Source organism: Lycium barbarum, chromosome 10 (assembly GCF_019175385.1).
Source record: "Lycium barbarum isolate Lr01 chromosome 10, ASM1917538v2, whole genome shotgun sequence".
Lineage (NCBI taxonomy): Eukaryota > Viridiplantae > Streptophyta > Magnoliopsida > Solanales > Solanaceae > Lycium > Lycium barbarum.
Genome location: NC_083346.1, coordinates 4506317 through 4529233, shown reverse-complemented (window position 1 = coordinate 4529233; position 22917 = coordinate 4506317). Strand labels below are relative to the sequence as shown.

At 32.4% G+C, this 22917-nt stretch overlaps 2 protein-coding genes and 1 long non-coding RNA gene across 4 annotated transcripts; 1 reads left to right on the top strand and 2 right to left on the bottom strand.

The window, feature by feature from the left end:
• Positions 1–35: 35 nt before the first annotated feature.
• Positions 36–5429, bottom strand: LOC132616001 (uncharacterized). Its single transcript, XR_009572930.1, has 2 exons — positions 4769–5429; positions 36–298 (listed from the first exon to the last, which is right to left on the bottom strand). It is a non-coding gene; the product is annotated as an uncharacterized LOC132616001 (long non-coding RNA).
• A 7798-nt stretch (positions 5430–13227) lies between these two features.
• LOC132613626 (uncharacterized) lies at positions 13228–14742 on the bottom strand. The gene is made up of 3 exons (XM_060327724.1): positions 14668–14742; positions 14457–14510; positions 13228–13755 (listed from the first exon to the last, which is right to left on the bottom strand). The coding sequence occupies exons 1-3, from the start codon at positions 14672–14674 to the stop codon at positions 13349–13351; spliced, it is 468 nt and encodes a 155-aa protein (XP_060183707.1). The 5' UTR covers positions 14675–14742; the 3' UTR covers positions 13228–13348.
• A 4290-nt stretch (positions 14743–19032) lies between these two features.
• LOC132615089 (deSI-like protein At4g17486) lies at positions 19033–22353 on the top strand. 2 transcript variants are annotated; one of them, XM_060329645.1, is made up of 4 exons: positions 19033–19276; positions 20563–20699; positions 20809–20850; positions 21900–22010. In XM_060329645.1, the coding sequence occupies exons 1-3, from the start codon at positions 19147–19149 to the stop codon at positions 20830–20832; spliced, it is 291 nt and encodes a 96-aa protein (XP_060185628.1). In that variant the 5' UTR covers positions 19033–19146; the 3' UTR covers positions 20833–20850; positions 21900–22010. The 2 variants fall into 2 exon arrangements, with proteins under 2 accessions (XP_060185628.1, XP_060185627.1); XM_060329644.1 differs by having other exon boundaries at positions 19035–19276; positions 20563–20850; positions 21900–22353.
• Positions 22354–22917: the final 564 nt, after the last annotated feature.

Genomic DNA, 22917 nt, shown 5'->3' with positions numbered 1-22917 from the left:
CTCTGAGCTAATCATGCGAAAATTAACAAATAAAATGAATAATACTACTTGTCTCACAATATAAAGAAAAGTGCGGAAGCGAAATACAAATACTAAGTCTGCCCATAAACCCCATAAAATGGCTAAGTCATGAAACTACTAATCTGAATACAAAAGTACGAGACGTAGCTCAGAATACTACTAAGTCAACTAAAGAAGAAGAGGCAGCCATGATCTAATGGTGGCTCACCTCGACTGAACTGAACTGACGTAAGCTGGAATGATCAAGTAACTGCTACCTGGTCGCCATTAACCACACCTGCACACATACAAATATTAACTAGCATGAGTCTAAAAAACCCAGCAAGATCATTGACACACTCTCAACTTACCCCTGTGGCAAGTCTTAGAAATCCCTAATAGTGCATAATAGCAATTAAACAGTACAAGTATATTAAATATATACAAACACTGAAGCTGAAGCTGAAATCATGAAGCATAAACAAGCAAGACATGAAATATATTGAATCTGAATCTATTCTCACGGGACACAGTACCTATTTGTCCATGTCTTACCCCGTCTTCCGGAGTGAACATTATTTACCCACATCTTACATGGGTCACTTATAATTCTGACATCTACCTCGAAATACACTGAATCTGAATCTATCCTCACGGGACACGGTATGTATTTGTCCATGTCTTACCCCGTCTTCCGAAGTGGGCATTATTTACCCACATCTTACCCGGGTCACTTATAATTTTGGTATCTACCTCCAACAGAACCCAATAGGGCCTGTCGGAGTATGCCCCTCTGAAGATATGATAAGGTGGAACAAACATCCAATCAATACCAATTCTAAACTTTACATCTATAGCAAGCATCTACTTAAGCGAAATTACGCTACAGGACTCATACGGTCATTACTTTAGACACTTGAAAATTTCTCAATTTAGATCATGTTTGCTCACCCATACAAACTAAATGGTTTAAATGCATACATACAACACAAACTATATATTTTTTATGAAAACAAGTAAACTAGGAGTTTAAGTCTCACTTGCCTTATAACCGGAACACAACCTCTCTTGAAGTGCCAAATTCTCTTCCAACAATATCCAATAGCCTCAATCTATTCAACGACATAAATAAATGGTCCAAATTAATCTAGGGAAACTAATCCTATAATTTTAGATTTAGAACTAAATCTCAACATTCTATACCCAAATACTGAATTTATAAATTTGATACAGAATACCAATGTCACAATCTAACTTAATATCGATAGAATATAATTCATATGTACTACTACTATTTTTTTTCTCTATAAAGGTGACAGTAAAGGAACTAATATACATAAAGTCTCAGTACCTTAAACGGGCCTGTTTGGAAAGCCACCTGGTAATTGGAGTTGGTGTAGGGTAGTAATTATACAGTCTATTAATTACAAAGTAGTTTAATTGCAACGACCTGTTTGTTTGTCATAACGGAATTATAGTGTAATTATAAGCGTGTTATTTGGTTGCACAAGTGTAATTACACAGTTAGCTTAATTTAAAAATGAAATTTAATTATAAAAAATTTAAAATTAATATTTAAAAAAATACTTGCCTTTATAAATGATATTAAATTAGTTATTTAATAACACATTGTTTCTTGAAAATATATTAATTAATAATCATATATTTGTAACTAATATTGTAAAAAAAAATTGATATATATTTTTTAAATTAATTATATTTAATTTTAATTAATTATAAAAACTTAAAAGAGGACTTTTTTTTTTGAGAACGTCATGGATTGGGTGTTTGACAAAAAAAAAAAATATTTATAAATATAATGCCATAACATTATTCAAATGTTTGACATAAAAAATCCATCAAATGTAAGTGAAAAAACAAACAATATGCAATGTGAAAACAAATAACTTAAAGTTGAAAATATAACCTAAATTCAAAAGAAAAAGAAAAAGTTTAACATAATAGTGTCATGTCAAATTCCAACATTACATAAGTAAGTTCCAACGTAACTTAAGTAAATAATTCAAAAAGAAACGGAAGATATAAGTTTATAACCTCATTCACAACGAAATTCTATTTTAATAACATCACTCGTTTTATGCCAAGTTTGTTAATGACTCATTCTTTCCAATATTAAGAGGTGTAGTTTCTTAAATTAGAATAATAACACGGTTATTCTAACAAAATAAAAAAATAAAAAATACGAGCAATTACACGGAACCACAAGAAGTAAAGGTTGGGAATGAGAAGAAGGGAGATGAAAAATAAATTACACTCAATTCTCAACCCCCCCCCCCCCCCCTCTCCTTGAGAATTAGAAAGTGTAATTACACCCTCTCAATTATACCAAATTCCCAAATATTGTGTAATTACTTGATCAAACAAACAGATCAAACTGTGTAATTACTCCCAATTTCAATTACCTGGGTGGCTTTCTAAACAGGCCCTAAACTTTGAGTGCGTTTGACACTGATAAGCCAACGCTTCAATCAAGTTCTTCTTCCCTATTCTCGTTAGTAGGATTCCACATTTTAGAATCCCTATTGAGAAAAGACATGTTTTGGCCCCTGAACTTGGCAGCAAAACTCACTTTAACAACTAAACTTAAGTTATATTTATTTACCCCCCTTAACAACTTTCAAGTTAATTAAATACCCCCCTTAACGGCCTAAACCAGATGAGATCTTGGTGTTGTTCACCACTCGCCTGGTGATTGGTCCACGTCATTAAATATATTTTTAATTATTTTTATTTATTTAATTTTTCTCTTTCTTCTTCATCCCTTCTCCTTCTAACCCCCAACCCCCGCTCCCTCTCCTTCTTCCCCCAACTCGCTGCTGCTATCTTCTTCTTTCTTCAACAACATTCACGTATGAGCAACACCCAGAATCAACACCAAATTGAAATACATTCATTTCTTCAACACCATCCCAAACCAAAAAAAAAAAAAAAAAAAAACTAATTGTATAAAATTAACAAAACTCCACCCGTTCCCTCTCCTTCTTCTTTCTTCAACAACATTCACGTATGAGCAACACCCAGAATCAACACCAAATTGAAATACATTCATTTCTTCAACACCATCCCTGATGAGTCGTGAACCTACGCGATATTCGATGCTAATTCCTTAAGTTTTTGTGACTCTTTAAGCACTTTTGTTGTTACTTTTTATGTTTTTATGTTGTTTTGTAGGAAAAGATACCCGGAGAGCATAAAAGAGCAAAATGGATCAAAATGGACCAAAATGAAACAAAATAGAGCAAAACAAGCCAAGTAGCTGAAATGAGTGATCGGAAGAAACCAAGTGAAAAGAAAGTCAAAAAAGAGGCCAAACTGGACATTTTTGCAAAACTGTCAAAACTGGACAGTTTTGCAAAAACGGGACAGATTTGCAAAACTGTCAAAAGTGGACAGTTTTGCAAAAACGGGCAGAATTGCAAAAACAGAAATATGGGGGCAGATTTTGACATTCTTTTAAACTTGGAAGAATTAGAGGAGCTACAAAAGAGAGGCTTAGGGAAAAACATATCATCTTTTGCCATTTTGCAAGTTTTGGAGGCTAGGGTTTTCACCTACACCATTGGAGGAGAAGATTGGAGCACTTTAATGAGATAATTCTTAAACATTTTTTCAATTCCTTGTTTTGTATTGAATATTTTAGTGTGTAGTATTTCATTTCTAGACTTGAATCTTGTTTATGAAAATATTCTTGATTAAAGTTTGGATTGAAACTCTTGTTTTGCTTATGTATTGAATGATTCTTATTGCTATTGAAGTGGGTCTTTGTTAATTTAATTAATCTCGTTCTTGAATGTTTCCAAAGGGATTAGCTAACCCTAGGACTCACCCATTTACTTAGATTGAGCTTGGAAAAGGAAATCTAGGTTGGGAAAGATTAATTAACAAGAATTTGGGTCATTAAACTCATCTAATAACTTGAGCTCGGAAGAGGATAGTTACTTGAGGTTAAATTGATTGTGCCTAATATCACACTCTAAGGCTTGGAAAAGCTTAGAGTGAAATTCATTGATTTGGTTGGAAGACTTTCAATGAGATTTTAGATATCATTATCTATTGACATAAACCCGTTCTTAGTTGTAAAATCGTGAAATACATTGGATCGTTACTTGAGTGTAATTTCCTTTATATCCAAACTTGTGGCCATTGATCATTTTACTTGCTTTCTAGGTTAGTTTATATTTCCGCTTTAGTCATATTTTTCTCAAACAAAAACCAAAATACCATTTATCGTTTGGCTTTAGCTTAGTTGGTGAAAGTTCCTTACTTTCTTAATCGCCTAGCATATTGTTCCCTGTGGGATCGACCCCGACTCATAGTTGGGTAAATATATTGCATACGACCGTGTACTTTCTCTTTGAGGAGTGTATTTGGACGTTATCAATCCCAAACCAAAAAAAAAAAAAAAACTAATTGTATAAAATTAACAAAACTTCACCCGTTCCCTCTCCTTCTTCTTTCTTCAAAAACATTCACGTATGAGCAACACCCAGAATCAACACCAAATTGAAATACATTCATTTCTTCAACACCATCCCAAATCAAAAAAAAAAAAAAACTAATTGTATAAAATTAACAAAACTCCACCCGTTCCCTAATTCATAGCACAATTCATCACTAACCCACCCTATTCTTCTTTCATGGATTAAATGTTGGAGAGAAATAAATTAATAAATTAACGACTATAAATATAATAATTTTGTATAAAATAAATTGACACTGTCAAAGAATACCACGAAATAAAGTATACCAAGAATTCTTCATTTTTGTGCTGTTGCTGCTGCCCCCATCCCTCCGCCCCCACTCACCCCTCCTCTCCCTCTCCTTATTCCCCATCGTTTCAGCTGTTGCTGCTGCCCCCATCTCCTTATTCCCCACAACAATTCAAGTGAGTTTTTTGCTTTGTGTGCTTTGTAACCGAAGATATGAAGCTTCAAAGGACGAAATTGTAACAAAAAGTGGAGAAATAAGTGATTTAGATAAGTGAGTATTGTTTAAATTGGGTTTGAACAACAAGGATATCTAGAAAACGAATATCTACTCTCTTCAATTTATCGTTTCAAGCATATCTGCTCTCTTCAATTTATCTAGAAAAAGAAAGGAAAAAAAATTAAAAGAAGAAGAAAGAAGATGCGGATTGAGAGGAGAAGCGAGAGGATAGAAAAGAAAGGGAAAGGGAAAAGAATAAGAAAGAAAGGGAAAGGGAAAAGCATAAGAAAGAAAAGAAAAAAGTTAATTTAAAATGGAAAATAAAATATTAAGAAAATCTTAATATATCATCCAATTAGAAGATGGCATCTGTAAAGTTGGGATTAGTTTTAGTTTTTTTTTTTTCATCCCACGCGCTTTTAATAAATTGAGTACACTTTTTTGTCACGTCAATCGTTAAGGGGGATATTTAATTAACTTGAAAGTTGTTAAGGGGGTAAATAAATATAACTTAAGTTTAATTGTTAAAGTGAATTTTGCTACCAAGTTCAGAGGCCAAAACATGTCTTTTCTCATCCCTATTCCTAATTATGCCACTAAACTAGAAACTGAAATAGTTTTTCTTTTTTCCCTTTGAAAACTGCCGGTTATATGCTTCCCAAAGCCCCACTTTGACTTTCTTTTGCCCTCTTTCCGTGTAGACCAAAAACCTTGCACTTAATTCCTCTTTTAAGTCACTGACACCTGGCACTTCATTTATTTCTAATTGACTACATCTGATTGACTAATCTCTCTTTGGGTCAAATGGTGGGCTGGCCCACTTTCTTTACATTTCAAATGTCTTCCTAAAACATTAATTACCCTTTCACCAAAAGTAATGGAGTATACAATTAGTCCTCTAATTACTTCACTCTATTCATTATCTCATATAAATTATGCAAATATACTCTTAAGGGCTCGTTTGGTATGATTGATAAGCAAAAATAGTTCTGAGATAAAAATTTAATGCCGTTTTATTCCACGTTTGATTGGAATAAAAATTCGGAATAACTAATTCAGGGATTAATTATTCCGGGATTAATTATCCCGGGGTTATAATATTTTTCTATCCCACATTAAGGATGGAATAACAATCCCGGGATTACCGGGATAACTAATCCCGAGATTAGTTATCCCGGAATAACTTGTTTTCTAACCAAACGAGCCCTAAAAGTTTACCCGCTTCACCATGTAAACTATGAAAATTTAGACAAACTATAAATAAGGAAGTAATTATAAATACTTGAAAAATATAGGGTTGTTACATTCTCCCTCCCTTAAAATAATGTTCGTCCTCGAACATACAACAGGCTTTACCTGTGGTCAGAGAGGGACGCATTGGCCAATCTTAATCGTCTTAACAAGTCTCTTAGGCTTATCAAAATTTCGGCAGAATTTCCCTCATAATTAGGACTAATGTCATTTATATACCTGTCTCAAAACAACGAACAACAAGACCCAACAATCATAATTTATAAACCAACATTTACTAGGGAGTTCCGGGCGACTCCATACCATCAATCACATGCAAATGGGGTACCGGGCGAGCCTATACCAACATGCAAAAATTACAAATAAAGAGAATAAACACTAATGCAACTCAAACGAGTCAACATACATATATGAAAACGTAAATCTATGATCGACTAGTTCAAAATCCTCGTGAGATCGCAGTAAGAGTATACCTGTAACTAATGCACATATGGATATAAGCTTTTTGCACCAAGGCCATTAAACTATTTTGGTAACAAACAAGTCTCTCAACTTTATATAAGTGTCATGTATATCATATCAAATATGCAATATACAATACAACATCTCATTATAGCAGTCATGAAATTTTCGGACAAACGATGCCATTATATAGAGGTTTGACTGATATCTTTTGACAAGTGAGGGTTGCTCAGTTGGTAAAGCACTTCCACCCACGATAAATAAGTCCAGGATTCGAGTCACGCTAGAGGGAAAGTGTGCAAACACTATGGATATCTTCAAAATGGGGGTAAAGATAATAATAAGGATATTATAAGGATCTAAATAAATGTTATTATAAGGTACGTAGTACATATGCGATTCCAAATGGAATATTTTTTTGTCCTCTCATCAAAGAGATGTAAGGATATTATTAAGGATCTAATAAATTTTATTGAAAGACAAGGCAGTACATATGCGATGCTGTAGAAAGACCTGCAACATTTTTATTTAGTGTAAGATACTACTTAAAGCTTATATTGGAATAACCAGAGAACAAACGCCAACGAAGTTCTGGTCCCAAGACCCAACATAAAGTCTGCCTTTATATTCTTGAACTTCAGTTATCCTATTAGGGCTCTTATATAGATCTGTGTAATCACTCATTTCCACTTCTCTGAACTGGTGTATCCTTCATCCTATCGACAATATGGTCGGAATCAGCTTTTTTTTTAAAAAATCTGATAATAGCCACCCAAAAGTCTCATGATGCATACCTCTTTATGTTATCTAGATTTCCATCAAAGATTATGAAAACATCATATGAATTTGCTTCTGCACCTTTGAGCCAAAACCTTCAAATTTTTGGACCAATAGCTTATGTGTTAATATACCTTGGGTTTTATATGTATACTAGTGGTGATTTGTATGTAAAAGACCTAAATTATCTTCAAAAACATCTAATGAAAATATTTTAGTGTTCAAATAGTCTAGTCTGTTGGTTACTTGAAGTTTTACCTTGTTGGTGAGAGTTTGATTTCTTTGACTTGACTTCAAGAAAAATACGCGAGTATCTGTCCCGAATGTCCTACTTTGCCTCCTAAGTAACCTCCTACTTGGATGGTTCCTCCAAGAAACTTTTACAAACGGAATACTGTCGGATCACAGCTGGCGAATATGCCTGTCCAAAATAGCTATCGGAACCTCCTCATAGGCTAATTTCTATCGAACTGAACCGTCTCGTGGTCAATAACTTGATCAATATGGCTCAGGTTTCGGGAGTATTTCTGAAGCATGGAAACATGAAAAACCGAATGAACACTTGATCAAGCTTGTGGTAAAACCAATATGTAAGCTACCCCTCCGATTTGTTTCTCAAAGGTAACTCGTGAGATTGTAAAACCTTTTTGGCATTGCATCTGTGAAACTACATGTGCTGCATTAGAAATCTAATCCATTATAAAGTACAAGGATTCAATGAGCCTATCAAAAGTCACTCAACTGACCTAATTTCTTCTAAGTTACATGGTAATCAAACCATAAAGTCAAAACGGAAGATCCATAGAGCTTGAAACAAAAGAAATCATTCCACTATCTTACTTAACATCCTCAACTTCTAGAGACCAAATAGGGTCTTATGAAGTACCTCTCTCTCTTAAGATATTACACAAATTCCCGATTATCCTTGGTACAGAATTTTTGGAGCCACCATCTCATCTATGACAGAAGGTGTATCATCCTGCATTTTACATGAATTAATTGTCTCGTTGATGTCCCGACTATTACTGGCTATAAGTAAACCTCTGTTATTACTGAAAAACTGCTAATTCTGTAACTGTTACTCCTATCACCAATCATAAGTTGCTTACGGGACATGAAATATCTGATTCACATGTCTTACCCCATTTTCATAGCGTTATCTCATGGCTACCCACCTGTCGTGGTCCATAGATTGTTCGACTTACCTAATGGTACTGCAAAATATAATCTTACGGGACATGGGATATCTGATCCATATGTCTTACCCCATCTGTGGTGAATTGACCCTTGCCTGACCCGTCTTGTGCGGTGCATCAGAAACATTACCCAAATAATAACAAAATGCTTCCAATGAGCATACTAAGTCATCGACTGCTGAATATAAATCTCATGTATCGCACTTTTGCTGAAAATATCGTAAGGATAGTGGTAAGAACTTTGTATATCAACTGGAATCTTTGTTGTTATATCTGAGATGGCCCTGTTATCTTGAGGACCTACTGAAAACTTTAGGAATCAATGTAGAACCCGCATGACTTCTTGGTACAAATAGGTATTTCAGACTTTAGATACCAAATTGTCGTTGTTAATTCCCAAGTCTAGGTGCATTAGTTCTCCTCATCTATTTAGAAGTTTATACCACATTTTACTTTTATGTACCCGTAGGCAAGTCATACATAAGACTATTTTCATTAGTCTTAAACATCTAAAGTCCAACTCTCACTCATCTCATCATAAAAAATGAACTGTCTTCTGAGTCAATTAAGTCAGTAGTGTTGTGATAGTCAATTATGCTACATGAAAACCGTTATATTCTTGCTACATACATAAAATGATATACTTTCACTGCTTGACTTTTCTCAATCTCTTCAGAATCCTTCTAGATCTCATATTTAGCTCGACTCACACCCACCTGATATGGTATCCTGATAGATTTTTGTTCTCTCAGTAATCGACACATATAGTACCCTCGGTATCTACAGAAACCGTTATCATATTCTCCCTGCTAAAGTAGTAACACCAATACTGATTTGAACCCTCGGATTCCTTAAGCCCATAAGATTGACCACAAGTCATCTACATCAAAGATTTTCCCAAAACATTGGTAGTCGACCTCATTATGTCTAAAAAAAAAAAACTGCTTCGGTATATCAAGTTATAATTCTGCTACCTTCTTAGGTAAAACCTCATACATTTCAAAGATTCTTTTGAAACTTGCAAATCGCGGGATTGTCTCAAGAGTACATTTAATTGTCCAATCTCTCTTTGGGTTACGTGGAATGACCAAATGGTGGGCTGGCCCACGTTCTTTACATTTCTAATGTCTTCTTCAGACATTAATTACCCTTTCACCAAAAGTAATATATAATTAGTCCTCTAATTACTTCACTCTATTCATCATCTCTTATAAATTATGCAAATATATTCTAAAAGTTTACCCGCGTCACCATGTAAATTATAAAAATTTAGACAAACTATAAATAAGAAAGTAATTATAAACACTTGAAAAATATCGGATTGTTACACTCTTTGCTGTTTTTCATTTTTCAAGTATCATTATAAATATATATTTTTTAAAAAACAAAGAGATTTTCTGCAAGAAATTAGACAAAAATCATCATACCCCAAACAACGAAGTTTAAGATCATTGTGAAATCATATCTGATGTGTTTAGGAAAAGTAGTGTATGAACATTTTTTCCATAAAATATTTCAACGCCCTTAAAGGTATTTATAAAAATTATAAATATGAAATTAAAAACGATTCAAGATATAAAATAGTGAAAACCCAAATCAAATAAGAAACGCTTATAAGCTGAAAATAGGGGTGACCAAATCTGAATTTAACCGATAAATCGAAACGAAAAAGTGTTATTAATGTATTGGTATCGAGTTATCAGTTTAACGATTTAAAAATAATTTTGTATTTTATACTATTGATTTATCGATCGCTTTCTGAATTTCCTTAACGGTTTAATCGATAACCTAAATAAAGTTTGTTAAATTTATCCTTTTTCCCCAAAAGTAGCTAATTCTTTATCACCTTCTTCACACTAGCAGTTTCAAGATGTTTTGCGAGTTTCCAATACACTATCTAATAATGTGTTAGGTTCTTCTTTTGGTTCCAGTTTTCCACTATTATCCACAACTAGTACATTCTTTCTTCCCTATGTTGTCAATTACTTCAGACCTGGAGGACTCAAACTTTACACCTACATTCTATTGTACGCGTTTGAAAAATATAAGGTGTCAGCCATACTGATTAAACCGATAAATGAATTTTTGACGACCCTAACCAATATCTTAATGGTTCTTCAATTATCGATTTATCATATTTATAAACCGAAAATCGATAACATTCAAAAGCAAACTTCACAAACCGATAAGCAGTCTTAGCTGAAAAGACATAAGTTGGGCGTAACCGACTTATATATTTTGGTGTATCTTGACTTATTAGCACTTTTAATGAATATCAAACACGTATATAAGCCCAAAAAAGACGCTTACAAATTAGTTTGACTAGCTAACAAGCTTATCCAAACACCCTCAGAACAAAATATATCATAGACTAAATCCATATAAAACCAAGAAAATTAAATATTATTTGTGTCTTTCGTTCCAAACGAAATCTGAAAATAGGCAGTCGATCGTGAACAAGATTATTACAATACCCAAAACTTATAATTATGTTAAAGTAACATATATAAATCTATTCTACTTTAAAAAAATAGCCCTATCTTCTGTTGTCGTACACCCATTAATTTGTTGTATTTTCTCTTGCAAGCTTCGCCGCCAAAATCTGAATACCTGTTAAGCATTGTGCACTGCGTTTGGGAGAAACATTTTCTTGGTAAGAAAGAAATGTAAGGCAAATAATTAAATAACTGTTGAAATATCATCCTGCATATTATATACTAGTAAACAAATATAAATAGATCACATGAAAGTTTCAGGAAAAAAAAAATTGAATCCAATATAATTTTGTTTCTTTGATTTTTTAACTTCTACTAATAGTGAAAATCATTAAGTTTAAATCATCAAAACTAGCTAACGTTGCGTACAACACGTAACTGTATTTATGTAATAAAACTAATTTTGATCATCTAGAGAATAAATGGGCAGATCATTAACATGCCAAAGTGCACATATATTTAATTCCGTTATCATCATTTAAGTCAATTCATTGTACACGTCTATTCACTTCAAAACAACTTCAGTGATGTGGTATGTAAAGTTAGGTTTGACAAAGCTTAACTTTAGACAAAATATTTGAAGAAGAAGTTCAGACACACATGACTAAAATTTAGTCATTTCTAGAGAAACTAGTAAAGAATAGCACGGGTCCAATTCCAACAGTGTATGTTAAATTTTGTATATTTATTTATTCACAATGAAAACTTTTCCATTCCTTCAATAATGTATTTTATACACTTTAATATTTACAATTATCTTAGATATTCTAATGTCTAAAAAATGAGGTATTTGCAAGAAAATCATGACATGTCATGTCAGTTTTTCATTGCAAAAAAAAAAAAAAACGTTAATATATGCACACCTACTTCAATATCTGTTTATCAAATTTAAAAATAGATAAAATACCCACATAATGTGTTTTTCCTATTCTAAAATTTCAAATTAAGCAAGTGTGCTATGACCAAAAAAGAAGTGTAAAAAGCTAATTAATTCCCAATGATACCTAGAAAGACCACACACACGTCTACTCAATTTAGACCTGTAGTAAACAGAGGCAGTAGATATGATAGAAACTGGGCCTCACTTATTCTAAAGAGCCAACAATCTTAGGGCTTTAAAGGGCAAAATCGGCTACACAGTAAAACAAAATCAAAGCAGCTACAATAACATTTTATATGGGCCAATGAGAATAACAAATTCAGCTGGAATTACCAAAATCTCCTTATTGGCAAATATCAAAATTGCTTTTGAATAAGCACACAGCACAAGCAGGCATGTTGACGCCCAGCTGTGTGCTTATTCCCATTTCTCAGATAGTAATGTTTGAACTTCATCCATATCTAATGTCAGACATTTTTGTAACGTCTGAGCGTAACTTCAAATAGCGCATGTTTGAAGTAGTTCCGAATAGGTAGATGTGCAATTTTAAAAAAAAAAAATTGGTGCAAATTAAATAGTGGTGTCCAATAGGGTACACCGTGAAACTTTACCACACCCAAATATGGGCGGGGTCATATATACAATTCGGAACACTAAGGTCAAACTATCTAATTTTTTGTGTGCATTCGGACATAGAATCTTTAATTTCTTGAAAATAAAATTTACATATTTGAAAATTACATAAAAATTATTATAATTCACAATAATTAAAATTAACATATTTAAAAGCATTTGAAAAAATCACGGTCAAAGAAAAACTCATTTGACGGAACAAAATCAATAGTATTATCTACTAAATTAAGAGAAGAACTCACTCCTTGGTAAGACTTGAGCAGAAGCGTTGAGTCAGCATAAGCTGTGGCTGCAGTCACTAAAAGATAAAAAGTTGCAATTAAAATATAATTGCTTTTAATTTATATCTTGAGAGGTCAAAATTTGGAATATAACACGAGTATAAGTACAAATAGGAAGAACATTAAAATATAAATACCTGATCCCGAGCAAAATTGCTCCATAATCTTAGGATAGGAGTCACATTTATTAGTTGATCATGCACTGCATACATGCACGAGAACGTTAAAGTTAGTTTAAGAGAAACATTTATCCACTAATTAGTACGAGTAAAAAAAAATAACATTTAACTTGTATATACGGACAATATAAAGAATTTTTACTTTTGACAACTCATTTTGTGTGCTACATTATATGTTGATAATGAGATCAAAAGTATAAAACACTTTTCTGAAACAAGAATTTATGAAATCATTAATTTAATTTGCTTATAATGTTGCTGCATTCGAGTCGAATTCTCTAAATATGTATTGAATGAGCCAGCATGCATCGGACGACATTATTGAAAAATTCGAGCAACATAGCTTATACTGTAAAGGGAAAAAAATGGAACGTAATATACTTACATCTTTATATAAGTCTAGCACTTCACCACATGGCACAGCGTGACCTGGGACCTTCGGCTTAGGTTGAGAAGGTATATTTTGAGAATTTTGTGAAATATTCTCAACTTCGTTGGGAGGCATATTAATATTAATTGCAGGTATAATAACTTGAGATGGATTAATTTTTTCCTTCTCATTTCCATTGGAAGATTTTTCTGCAGCACTTCTTTGAGGAAATATAGCTCCAACGGCTTTGAATGCTATTGCTGAGGCTACTCCAAATGATAAACCTGATAAAATTCAATTTATATCAGAGGAGATATAAAATTTCATATCGTTCATATGAGTACGAAAATTGAGTCAAAGCTCTAAATAGCTGAGAAAATATACTGTGAATCGAGAAATATACCAAAGGAGATACAAAATTTTATACGTTATATGAGTACGAAAATCAAGTCAAAGCTCTAAATATCTGATAAATATATACTGTGAATCAAGAAATATACCAAAGGAAATACAAAAGTTAATATGTTCATATGAGTACGAAAATCGAGTCTCACAAATTATCGCTCAAAATTAAGCTCTTCAAATCTAAAAATCTACTCCAACTACTGAACAATTTAATTTTGAATTTTCTAATTGGTGATTAACATATAGATAGGGTCACGGGCGAAGCTACAAGCCTACATACGGGTTCGGGTTAACTTTGATCCGAGCTTTGTATTTGTGTTTAAGAATTCACTCGGCATGTAAATAGTTTATTTTCTTTCATGTTTTATACTCCCTCACTTCAAGAGTAAGAGGAATTTTCCAACTTTGGGGAAAGTAATTTAATTTAAAGGAATTTGGGATACAAATTGTGGGATTTTTACCATTGAGGAACCAAAAACACAAAATAATTCAATTCTACAATGTTATAGCACACAAAACAATATTAGCAATATCAAAAAAAGCATAGGGTAAACTGAAAAACAATGATACTGTGACGTACCCCATAAAATAGTGTTACGTCCTGAAGAATAGTTTGATGAATTTGAATCATCTTCTGCACAAATTGTTGAATATTAATGTTAATAATAGTAGATTTCAGGTCTTGCTTCAGGATTTATGAACTTTAACAACTATAATTTATCGTAAAAAAGATGAAAGAATAAAGAATATAATTTGAGTAATAGAAAGAAAGAAATTTATTGAATACTAACCAGCCATGTCTTCCGTATGTATATTATTAGGTTGGAAGTTGTATCAATGTGTCATCAAAATATATCTGAACCTCCTTTTATAGGCATCACATGTGCGTGTGTGGGTTGGACTATACTCCAAGAAATTCTCTCTTGTGTTTTAGTTGAAACAAAAATCTTGATGAATAATATAAAAAAGAGATAAGGATGAAAAACACATTCCAACTATCACTGTTTTTTGAATTTCATATCTAAACTATCAGAAGGTTGAAAAAACTATCTAAAATATCACTATCTAATTTGCAAAACACACTTCAAATTATTCTTGAATGGCATGTGATCTACACTCTCCATTTTATATAAAGATGTTGCCAAGTGTTGTCCACGTGGATAAATAATGTCACCATGGCACCTACATGGAAATTTGAAAAAAAAAACTATTTGTTTTAAAAGCAAACTGAAAAATAATAATTTTTGTAAAAAAATATCAAAAATTATAGAAAATAAAAAAATAGTTTAAAAATGGAAAAGTTATTTTTTAAAATAAATAAATAAGAAAACTGATTATTTACTTTTCACATTTAAAAAAAAAATCAAATTTTCCATTTTTTTAAATCATTTTTTTTTCTGATTTTTTAATTCTTTGATATTTTTTTACAAATTTTTTTTTTCAGATTTTTTTTTTTTAAATCCAGATTTGTTTTTTAAAAAAATGCTGATTTTTTTTTTAAAAAAAATAATGCAGTTTTTTTTTTAAACAATATACATTATTTTATTAAAAAAATATTACTTTTTAATTTTCATGTAGGTGCCACCATAGATTACTTATGCCATGTGGACATATTTTTTTGAGAAAATTTCATCTTCACACATTTAGTTCAGGTGTGTTTTGCAAACTAGATAGTGATAGTTTAGATAGTTTTCTCAACCTTATGATAATTTAGGTATGAAACTAAAAAAAAAAGTGATAGTTAGAGTTTGTTTTTGACCCTTATCTCTATAAAAAATATAAAAATCTTTTTAAAAAAAAAAAAACAGACAATCAAACAAATTAAATTTCTCTGTTTTTGGTCCTAACAAAATATAATATTAGTCACATAGGCACACACCTAAAGCTTATTAGCTACGGGTTCAATGAAACCGGTACTTTAGGCATGAAACATGAATATGTATAAGGATGACAAAATTAACCCATAAAAATATGATCCACCCAAATTTGGGTTGGTCGACCCACACATTTATTAACTCAACCTATTTCGATCCATCAAAAAATTGAGATGATATGTAGCTCAAATTGATCTATAGAAATCTTTTTTTAAAAAAAAAATTGATATGTTACATATAGCTATAACAAAGAAAAAAACATAATTTTATTAGGTACCAAAAATTTTAAAAGAGCAAATAAAGAAATTAAAACTCAGTTAGAACTGCGTGCGTTGAGTTGTGACCCGCTTTTTAAAAATTTTAGCCAATTAACTTTTAAACGGGTAAATAACCCCTCCACTTATTAACTCAGTCCATTTTGAACTCTCTAAATCCTGACCTACCTGCCATTTGAAACACCAAAAATTTAACAATTATTATATTCTGAATCCATAATCTCAACGGTACAATAGGTTAAAGGTTGAAAACACAAATTCTTATTTGCTAACGAATCTGCAAAGTCTCGAGAGATCCTAGATATTCTCCTCGACTAGCGGGAGTTGAAAGGAAGCTCCTCGACTTGCTCTAAGCGCCTTATCATTGAATGAATCGCAACAGCCAGAAAGCAGAAAGCCGCCACCCAGCCAAAAGATTAAACCTCTACTAGTTTCTCAGCTTCTCAATCCAGATAATTAAAGAGAAACTGACATAAATGACCGCCCACCAAACTACTAGCCAGCAAATGTATAGTTTTTGTATATTAATGTATAATATACATCAAAATATTTTTTTAACATAATAATGTATACTTTTTTTTAATATATTTTTGCAATATATATACAAACTATACATATTGCATATTTCATATGTATAGTTTTTGTATTTTTTATATACATATTGCATACAAAATTTGTACATATTTGTTTTCTGGTGTATGAACTTTGTATGAATTCTGATTTGTATCAATTACAAAAATTATAACGAACTTTGTATGGAATCTTATTCATACAGAGAAATTAATTGTGTATGAATATTGAATGAGAGAATTACCGATTAGAATTGACTTTTCGAGCAAAAGTTGGAGAAAATTAGGGAATAATGTCTCTTTATTTTGAATGGGGAGAGAAAAATGGACAAAATAAGGGAGCAAAAGTTGAAGAAAATCAATGAACAATATCTCTTAATTTTGAATGGGGAGAGAAATTAAATTTCAGTCACGTATGTCTGAACCATAATCTAAAATATTCAAAGTTTGCTACACAAGTAATATGAAAAAATTCTAGATTTTTTTTTATTTTCGGACGTGAATTTTAAAAATTTCGATTCACGCATGTCAAAAGTTGAAAAGATGGATTAAACTTAAATAATTTTGTTCACTATGATTATGATTTAAATTGGGTCCCAAGAGTACATGTGCACTTTCCATTCCTAAGTAACCGGGAAGCCCAAGAGCAAAAGCAAGTATCGCATGGCAGTTCCATAATTGTTACCACTAGGGTGTTCACTCGGCTATACAAATCAAACCGACAAACCGCACCAAATCGATAATTCAAATCAAATCGAGGAAAAAATCCGACTAGTAATTTGGTTTGACTTGGTTTGGTTTTAAAAAGAAAATTCCGAACACTATTGGTTTGGTTTGGTTTTAGCTAAAAAAAGTCAAACCGAATCAAACTAACCCGACATTACATTTATAAAATTTCAAACATATTTTATACATAGAAATATTTATTTATAATGTAATTTATAAATGTTTCTTTAAATTTTCTTAGTTTTTTGTCTTTTAATATATTATTTCAAGCTTGGAATTAAAATTTTGAATGGTTTAATAAGTTTTATAGCTCAATAATATTAGTAACTCAAATAAAACTCAACAAAAATCAAATCAAACTAATGCTAACAGAAGAAATTCATATATAGCACTGGAATGATAATAATTTTGATAGCTATTCTTTAGTTTTATATTAGTTTAGAAAGTGAAAATACATAACTTAATTTTATTTTTTTCTTTAATATCTAGTCATGTAATTAATACTTATTAGTCGTACTTATTTTAGCATGACTTAGTACTTTAAGATTATGATCATTTTCTACATGCCTTATAAATTAGTTGTATTTATTGTAGCATGACTTAGTACTTTTAGATTATGACAATTTTATTTTATGCAATTTCATTAATTTTTTTCGTTGAATATTTTAGTACAATGTCATCTCTCATCACGTTTTGTGTTATTTTCTTAATAAATATCTTAATTAGATAGTCGTATCTTACTAGGACTAAAGAAATATTTGAAGTACAAGTTATATGTTTTGTATGAAGACTTTACCGGAAAAAACCCGAAAAACCCGAGCAACTCGAAAAAATCGAGAAAACCCGAGGTTGAAAAACCCGAATTTTGTTGGTTTGGTTTGGTGTATGAATTTAAAAACCCGATGCAATTGATTTGATTTGGTCTTTAAAAAATCCGAACCAATCCGGTCCATGTACACCCCTAGTGTTCACGGTCGGTTTGGATCGATCAAAGTCAAATCAACCTAGTTGATTTTTAAAATATTAAAAATTAAATCAAACCAAATATTATATAAATCTATTAGTTTGATTGTTATTGGTTTTACAATATATAAATATATGTTCTTTCCTTATTTATTTCTACTATTATTTCTTCACATTAAACAAACAAATAAAGTGACAAAATTTTTATTAGGTAAATGTAATATCGTTTCGTTAAAATATACTTAGAACAAGTCAAGTATATTAAATTAAGCTATACAGTGTCTTATGATATATTCTATGTAACTTAGGATATTTAAAAACTAAAGATTCTTAAAACTTTATCTTTTTATGACAAAAGAAAAGATTAGATAATTCTTATGAAAGAAAAAAAATGAGATTCAACTTCTTGAATTTCATAGTAATTTCGATCTAATTTAATATTATATATATAGTTATAAAAATTATGTACATAATTTATTTGTTCGGTTCGGTTCGATTTTTTTCTCAATTTTATTTTAATAAAATTAAAACCAAACCAAATAATATCGATCTTTTTAAATTTAAAATCAAACCCAAAAAAATATCTGTTTATTTAATCGATTTAATTCGAATTTAAGATTGTATCTGCTCTATTTATTTAATTGATTTGGTTCGAATTTCGAATTGGATCAGTTTTTAACGAAACCATCTAACAGTTGTCTAACACCCCTAGTTACCACTTATATTATATAATATTGGAAAGGTGTGGGGTTTGGTATTAAAATATTGGTAATTGGAATTTGCCATTATTAGCTTAGGGAAGTGCACAATTCCTCTTGAACCCCATAACTTAGATTAGATTTGAAGAGAAAAGAAAAGAAAAGATGTTGTGTCGAATGAAGAGGAAGAGGAAGAGTGGGGTTGTTCCTGTATACCTGAATGTATATGATCTGACACCCATCAATGGATATGCTTACTGGTTTGGCCTTGGTGTTTATCATTCTGGGGTTCAAGGTTTGTTTGATTCCTTTCAATTTATGCAAAATTCTTTCATTTTGGGTATTGGTCTGCTTTCATCTTTGACATGTTTCATTTGGATCTTTAACCCTGATAACATAAATGTTTCATTTTACCATGACAACATGTCTTATATGTGTGTTAGCTCCATTTGTTTGGTATCTTGATGTTTTGCTGTCTTATTTCTCTTACGTTTCTTTTGAGCCGAGGGTCTATCGGAAACAGGCTCTTTACCCCCCTGAGTTAAGTTCTGCGTATATCCTACCCTCCCCAGACGGCTAGACCCTAATTGTGGGATTACACTGGGTATGTTGTTGTTGTTGTGGGATTTTTTCTGTTTGGTTTCTTTCACCTTTGACATGCTTCATTTGGATCTTAAAACCTAATAATGTAAATGTTTCATTTTACCATGGCAACATGTCTTATTTGTGTATTACTATGTGTTTGCTCCATTTGTTTGGTATCTTGAATATTTTGCTGTCTTATTTCTCTTGTAATTCTGTATTGACTATGTTTCTTTTGAGTTGAGGTTGTATCGGAAACATCCTCTCTACCCCCATAAAAGTAGAGGTAAGGTCTGCGTACATCCTACCCTCCCCAGACTCCACTTGTGGGATTACACTGGGTATGTTGTTGTTTATGCATACCCCTTAAGAAAGTGCTTATTCCTAGAAAACTAGGAGTGTTTTTACTAAAATTAGCCCTAATTAACAACAACAACATACCCAGTGTATTCCCACAAGTGGGATCCGGGAAGGGTAAAGTGTACGCAGACCTTACCTCTACCTTGCGAGGTAGAGAGACTGTTTCCGAAAGGCCCTAATTAAATGCCTAAAAAAAAGAAAAGCTACTTAATGATTCTTCTTGAAATCGTAAGGCACAACTTCTTTTTTTTTTTTAAATGAAAAGTCAAAAAGCACCATTTATTTAGAAACGGGGGGAGTATGTTTCATTTTACCATGAAAATGAATCGTTTCGCTATAGCTTTCTGTGTAATGAATGTGAATGCCTGAGTCAGTTTTTGGTAGAAAATTTGGCCATTTGTCGGCTTTTATATTCTCAAATATTTAACTGGAGATAGCTTTTTTTCATTTCAAGAGTCTACCCTTCAGGAAGGCGTTTGGTTTGGGCTATGGAGATTTGCTTGGAACTTGTTGGTTCTTAGAGAAAATAGGGAAACTGTTGAAACTTGTTGGCCTTCCTTTTCATGCTACTCTTTGAAATAGTTGACTAGAAAAATGTGGAATATTTTTGTGAATGAAGAGTTGTTCCTCATTTTGCAGTTCATGGAGTTGAATATGCATTTGGTGCTCATGAGCATCCGACTACTGGGATATTTGAAGTGGAACCGAAGCAATGCCCTGGTTTCATGTTTAGAAAATCGATTCTTATAGGGAGAACAGACTTGGGTTCAAAAGAGGTACGTGCATTTATGGAGAAACTGGCAGAGGAGTATGTTGGCAACTCCTACAATCTAATCACAAAGAACTGCAACCATTTCTGCACTGATGTATGCGTTCGTTTAACAGGGAAGCCAATCCCTCGATGGGTGAATCGACTCGCCCGACTTGGTAATTACTTCTATCTTCCATGTTTTTACCCTCTTCCGTTTCTTTGGGTCTCATTTTTTCACTGCCCATGTTATTTGAAGCACACGATCACCGCCTTTGAAATTATGCTCTGATTGTTTGGATTGCTTCAAGGCGGTTGAGCTCCTCTTTTAATGACATATTGCATAAGAAAAGAAAAGTAAACAGTAAGGGGTCGTTTGGTTGGAAACAAGTTATCCCAAGATAACTTATCCCGGGATTAGTTACTCCACCCTCCCACACGGATAAAATAACACTACAATCCCGGCATATCTAATCCCGGGATTAGTTATACCACCATTTTATCCCAACCAAACGTGGGATAAATTTGTCTCAAATATAATCCTGGGATTGTTTATCCTTATCCCTTGTACCAACCCAGCCCTAAGTTTTTTTGAATGAGCATCTATCAGCTTGTCCGGTTTAATGTGCTGATATTCAATTCAGCAGGTTGTTGAGAAGCCATTATTATTATTTTGTTAAAATGTTCCCCTTTTGTTTTCTTTAATCTATTTTTTTATTAAGGTTGAAAAAGGTTAGACTAACTTAAGCTTCATTGAGTACTTTGAACATCTTATGTCCTTCCTGTATCCAACTACTGATAGGGAATGGGACAACCTGGACACTTTTCTCTATATTGACCTTGCTTGCAATACTTAGTATTTTTACATGGTGGCCTTTGGAGTCTTAAATAATTAGTTGTCCCTTGTGGATCAAGTTAATTATTGAAGTCTTATGATTTGTGGAAACATAAATGATGGATCTAGTTTGATAAATCACATGTTTTTCTAGCCAGCCTGTGACCAGCATGTAAAAGTTTCACTACCTCAAATGTGCCAAGGACCAAACTTCTTGTTGTTGTTGTTTTTTTTTTTTTTTTTTTTTTTAAGTTGCATTTTGGACATAAGCCCATTTGCAATATTCCCTAATCTCACACTTGAAACAACTTTGCTTTCCATTACAGAATAAATTATCAGTATCTATCTTTTTTAAGTACCAGGACTAATTTGTTGTTTATTACTCGATTCAAGGCTTTCTGTGCAATTGTGTTCTCCCAGCCAGTTTGAATGAAACAAAAGTCCGGCATATTAAGGCAGAAGATACGACCATCGAGAAGAAAAAACTACGAAGCCATTCAAGTAGGTTTATAGCCTCGTCTAATGCACCTAGTTTGCCCACTCGTCCTTCAGGATCCGCATCAAGTAGTAGACAACGAAGTCGTCATCCTCCAGCTGTTCCCTTGATTCGTTCAACCTCACCATCAGTATTGAAGCTTTAGCGATGGCTTTCTTTCATCGCGCGATAGGCTTTCATAGAACTAAACAGGGGAGGTGAAAAAGAAAAGTCTGATTGTTTTTCTTGATATCGCTGTTTACATTAAAAAGGAAGCTGCTTGGAAAAATATGTGCAGCATTTGTGTATCTGTAAATTAGACGAAACATATGATCGATTTTCTGATAATTGTAAAGCGTTCCTTTGTTTTTTGTGGTAGAACTGGTAGTCAGCTCATTGTAAACCTAAGCCACGGGTTCTAGATGGGTTTCTAGTTGAATGAGCACATCACAAAAGCTGTTATATGACTTTAAACAAAGCTACTGATGATTTAGGATTTTGCCTTACTAAACTAGCCTAGTAAGTTGGAAAGGCACTTGCATCTAGAACAGGTCTCAGTTCAATTCTTCATTGAGTAACGTGTGAACTTTTAAAATGCACTTTTTTTCTAAAAAAAAAATAGTGATATTATATTTTAGTAGTTCTGGAGAATAGAGAAGCTGGCTTGTTGAAGAGGGATTTGTTTGGAGTGCCCGATGTGTTTGTAATAAATTATTTATTCGGACTCCTCAATATTGCCGCACTTGTGGCACAATTCTACTAGGAAAAAAAAAAGAAGGGAAAACTGTGAAGAGATCTACCTTAAGGCGTTTGGTGTGGAGAACAAGTTCCTTATAAATCAAGAAAATGATTTCCTTGTTAATAGTAGAAAAAACAAACTTCACAAGTGGAGAGAAAAGGTTGAAGTTAAAAGAAACTATCGGTTTATTCATCTAC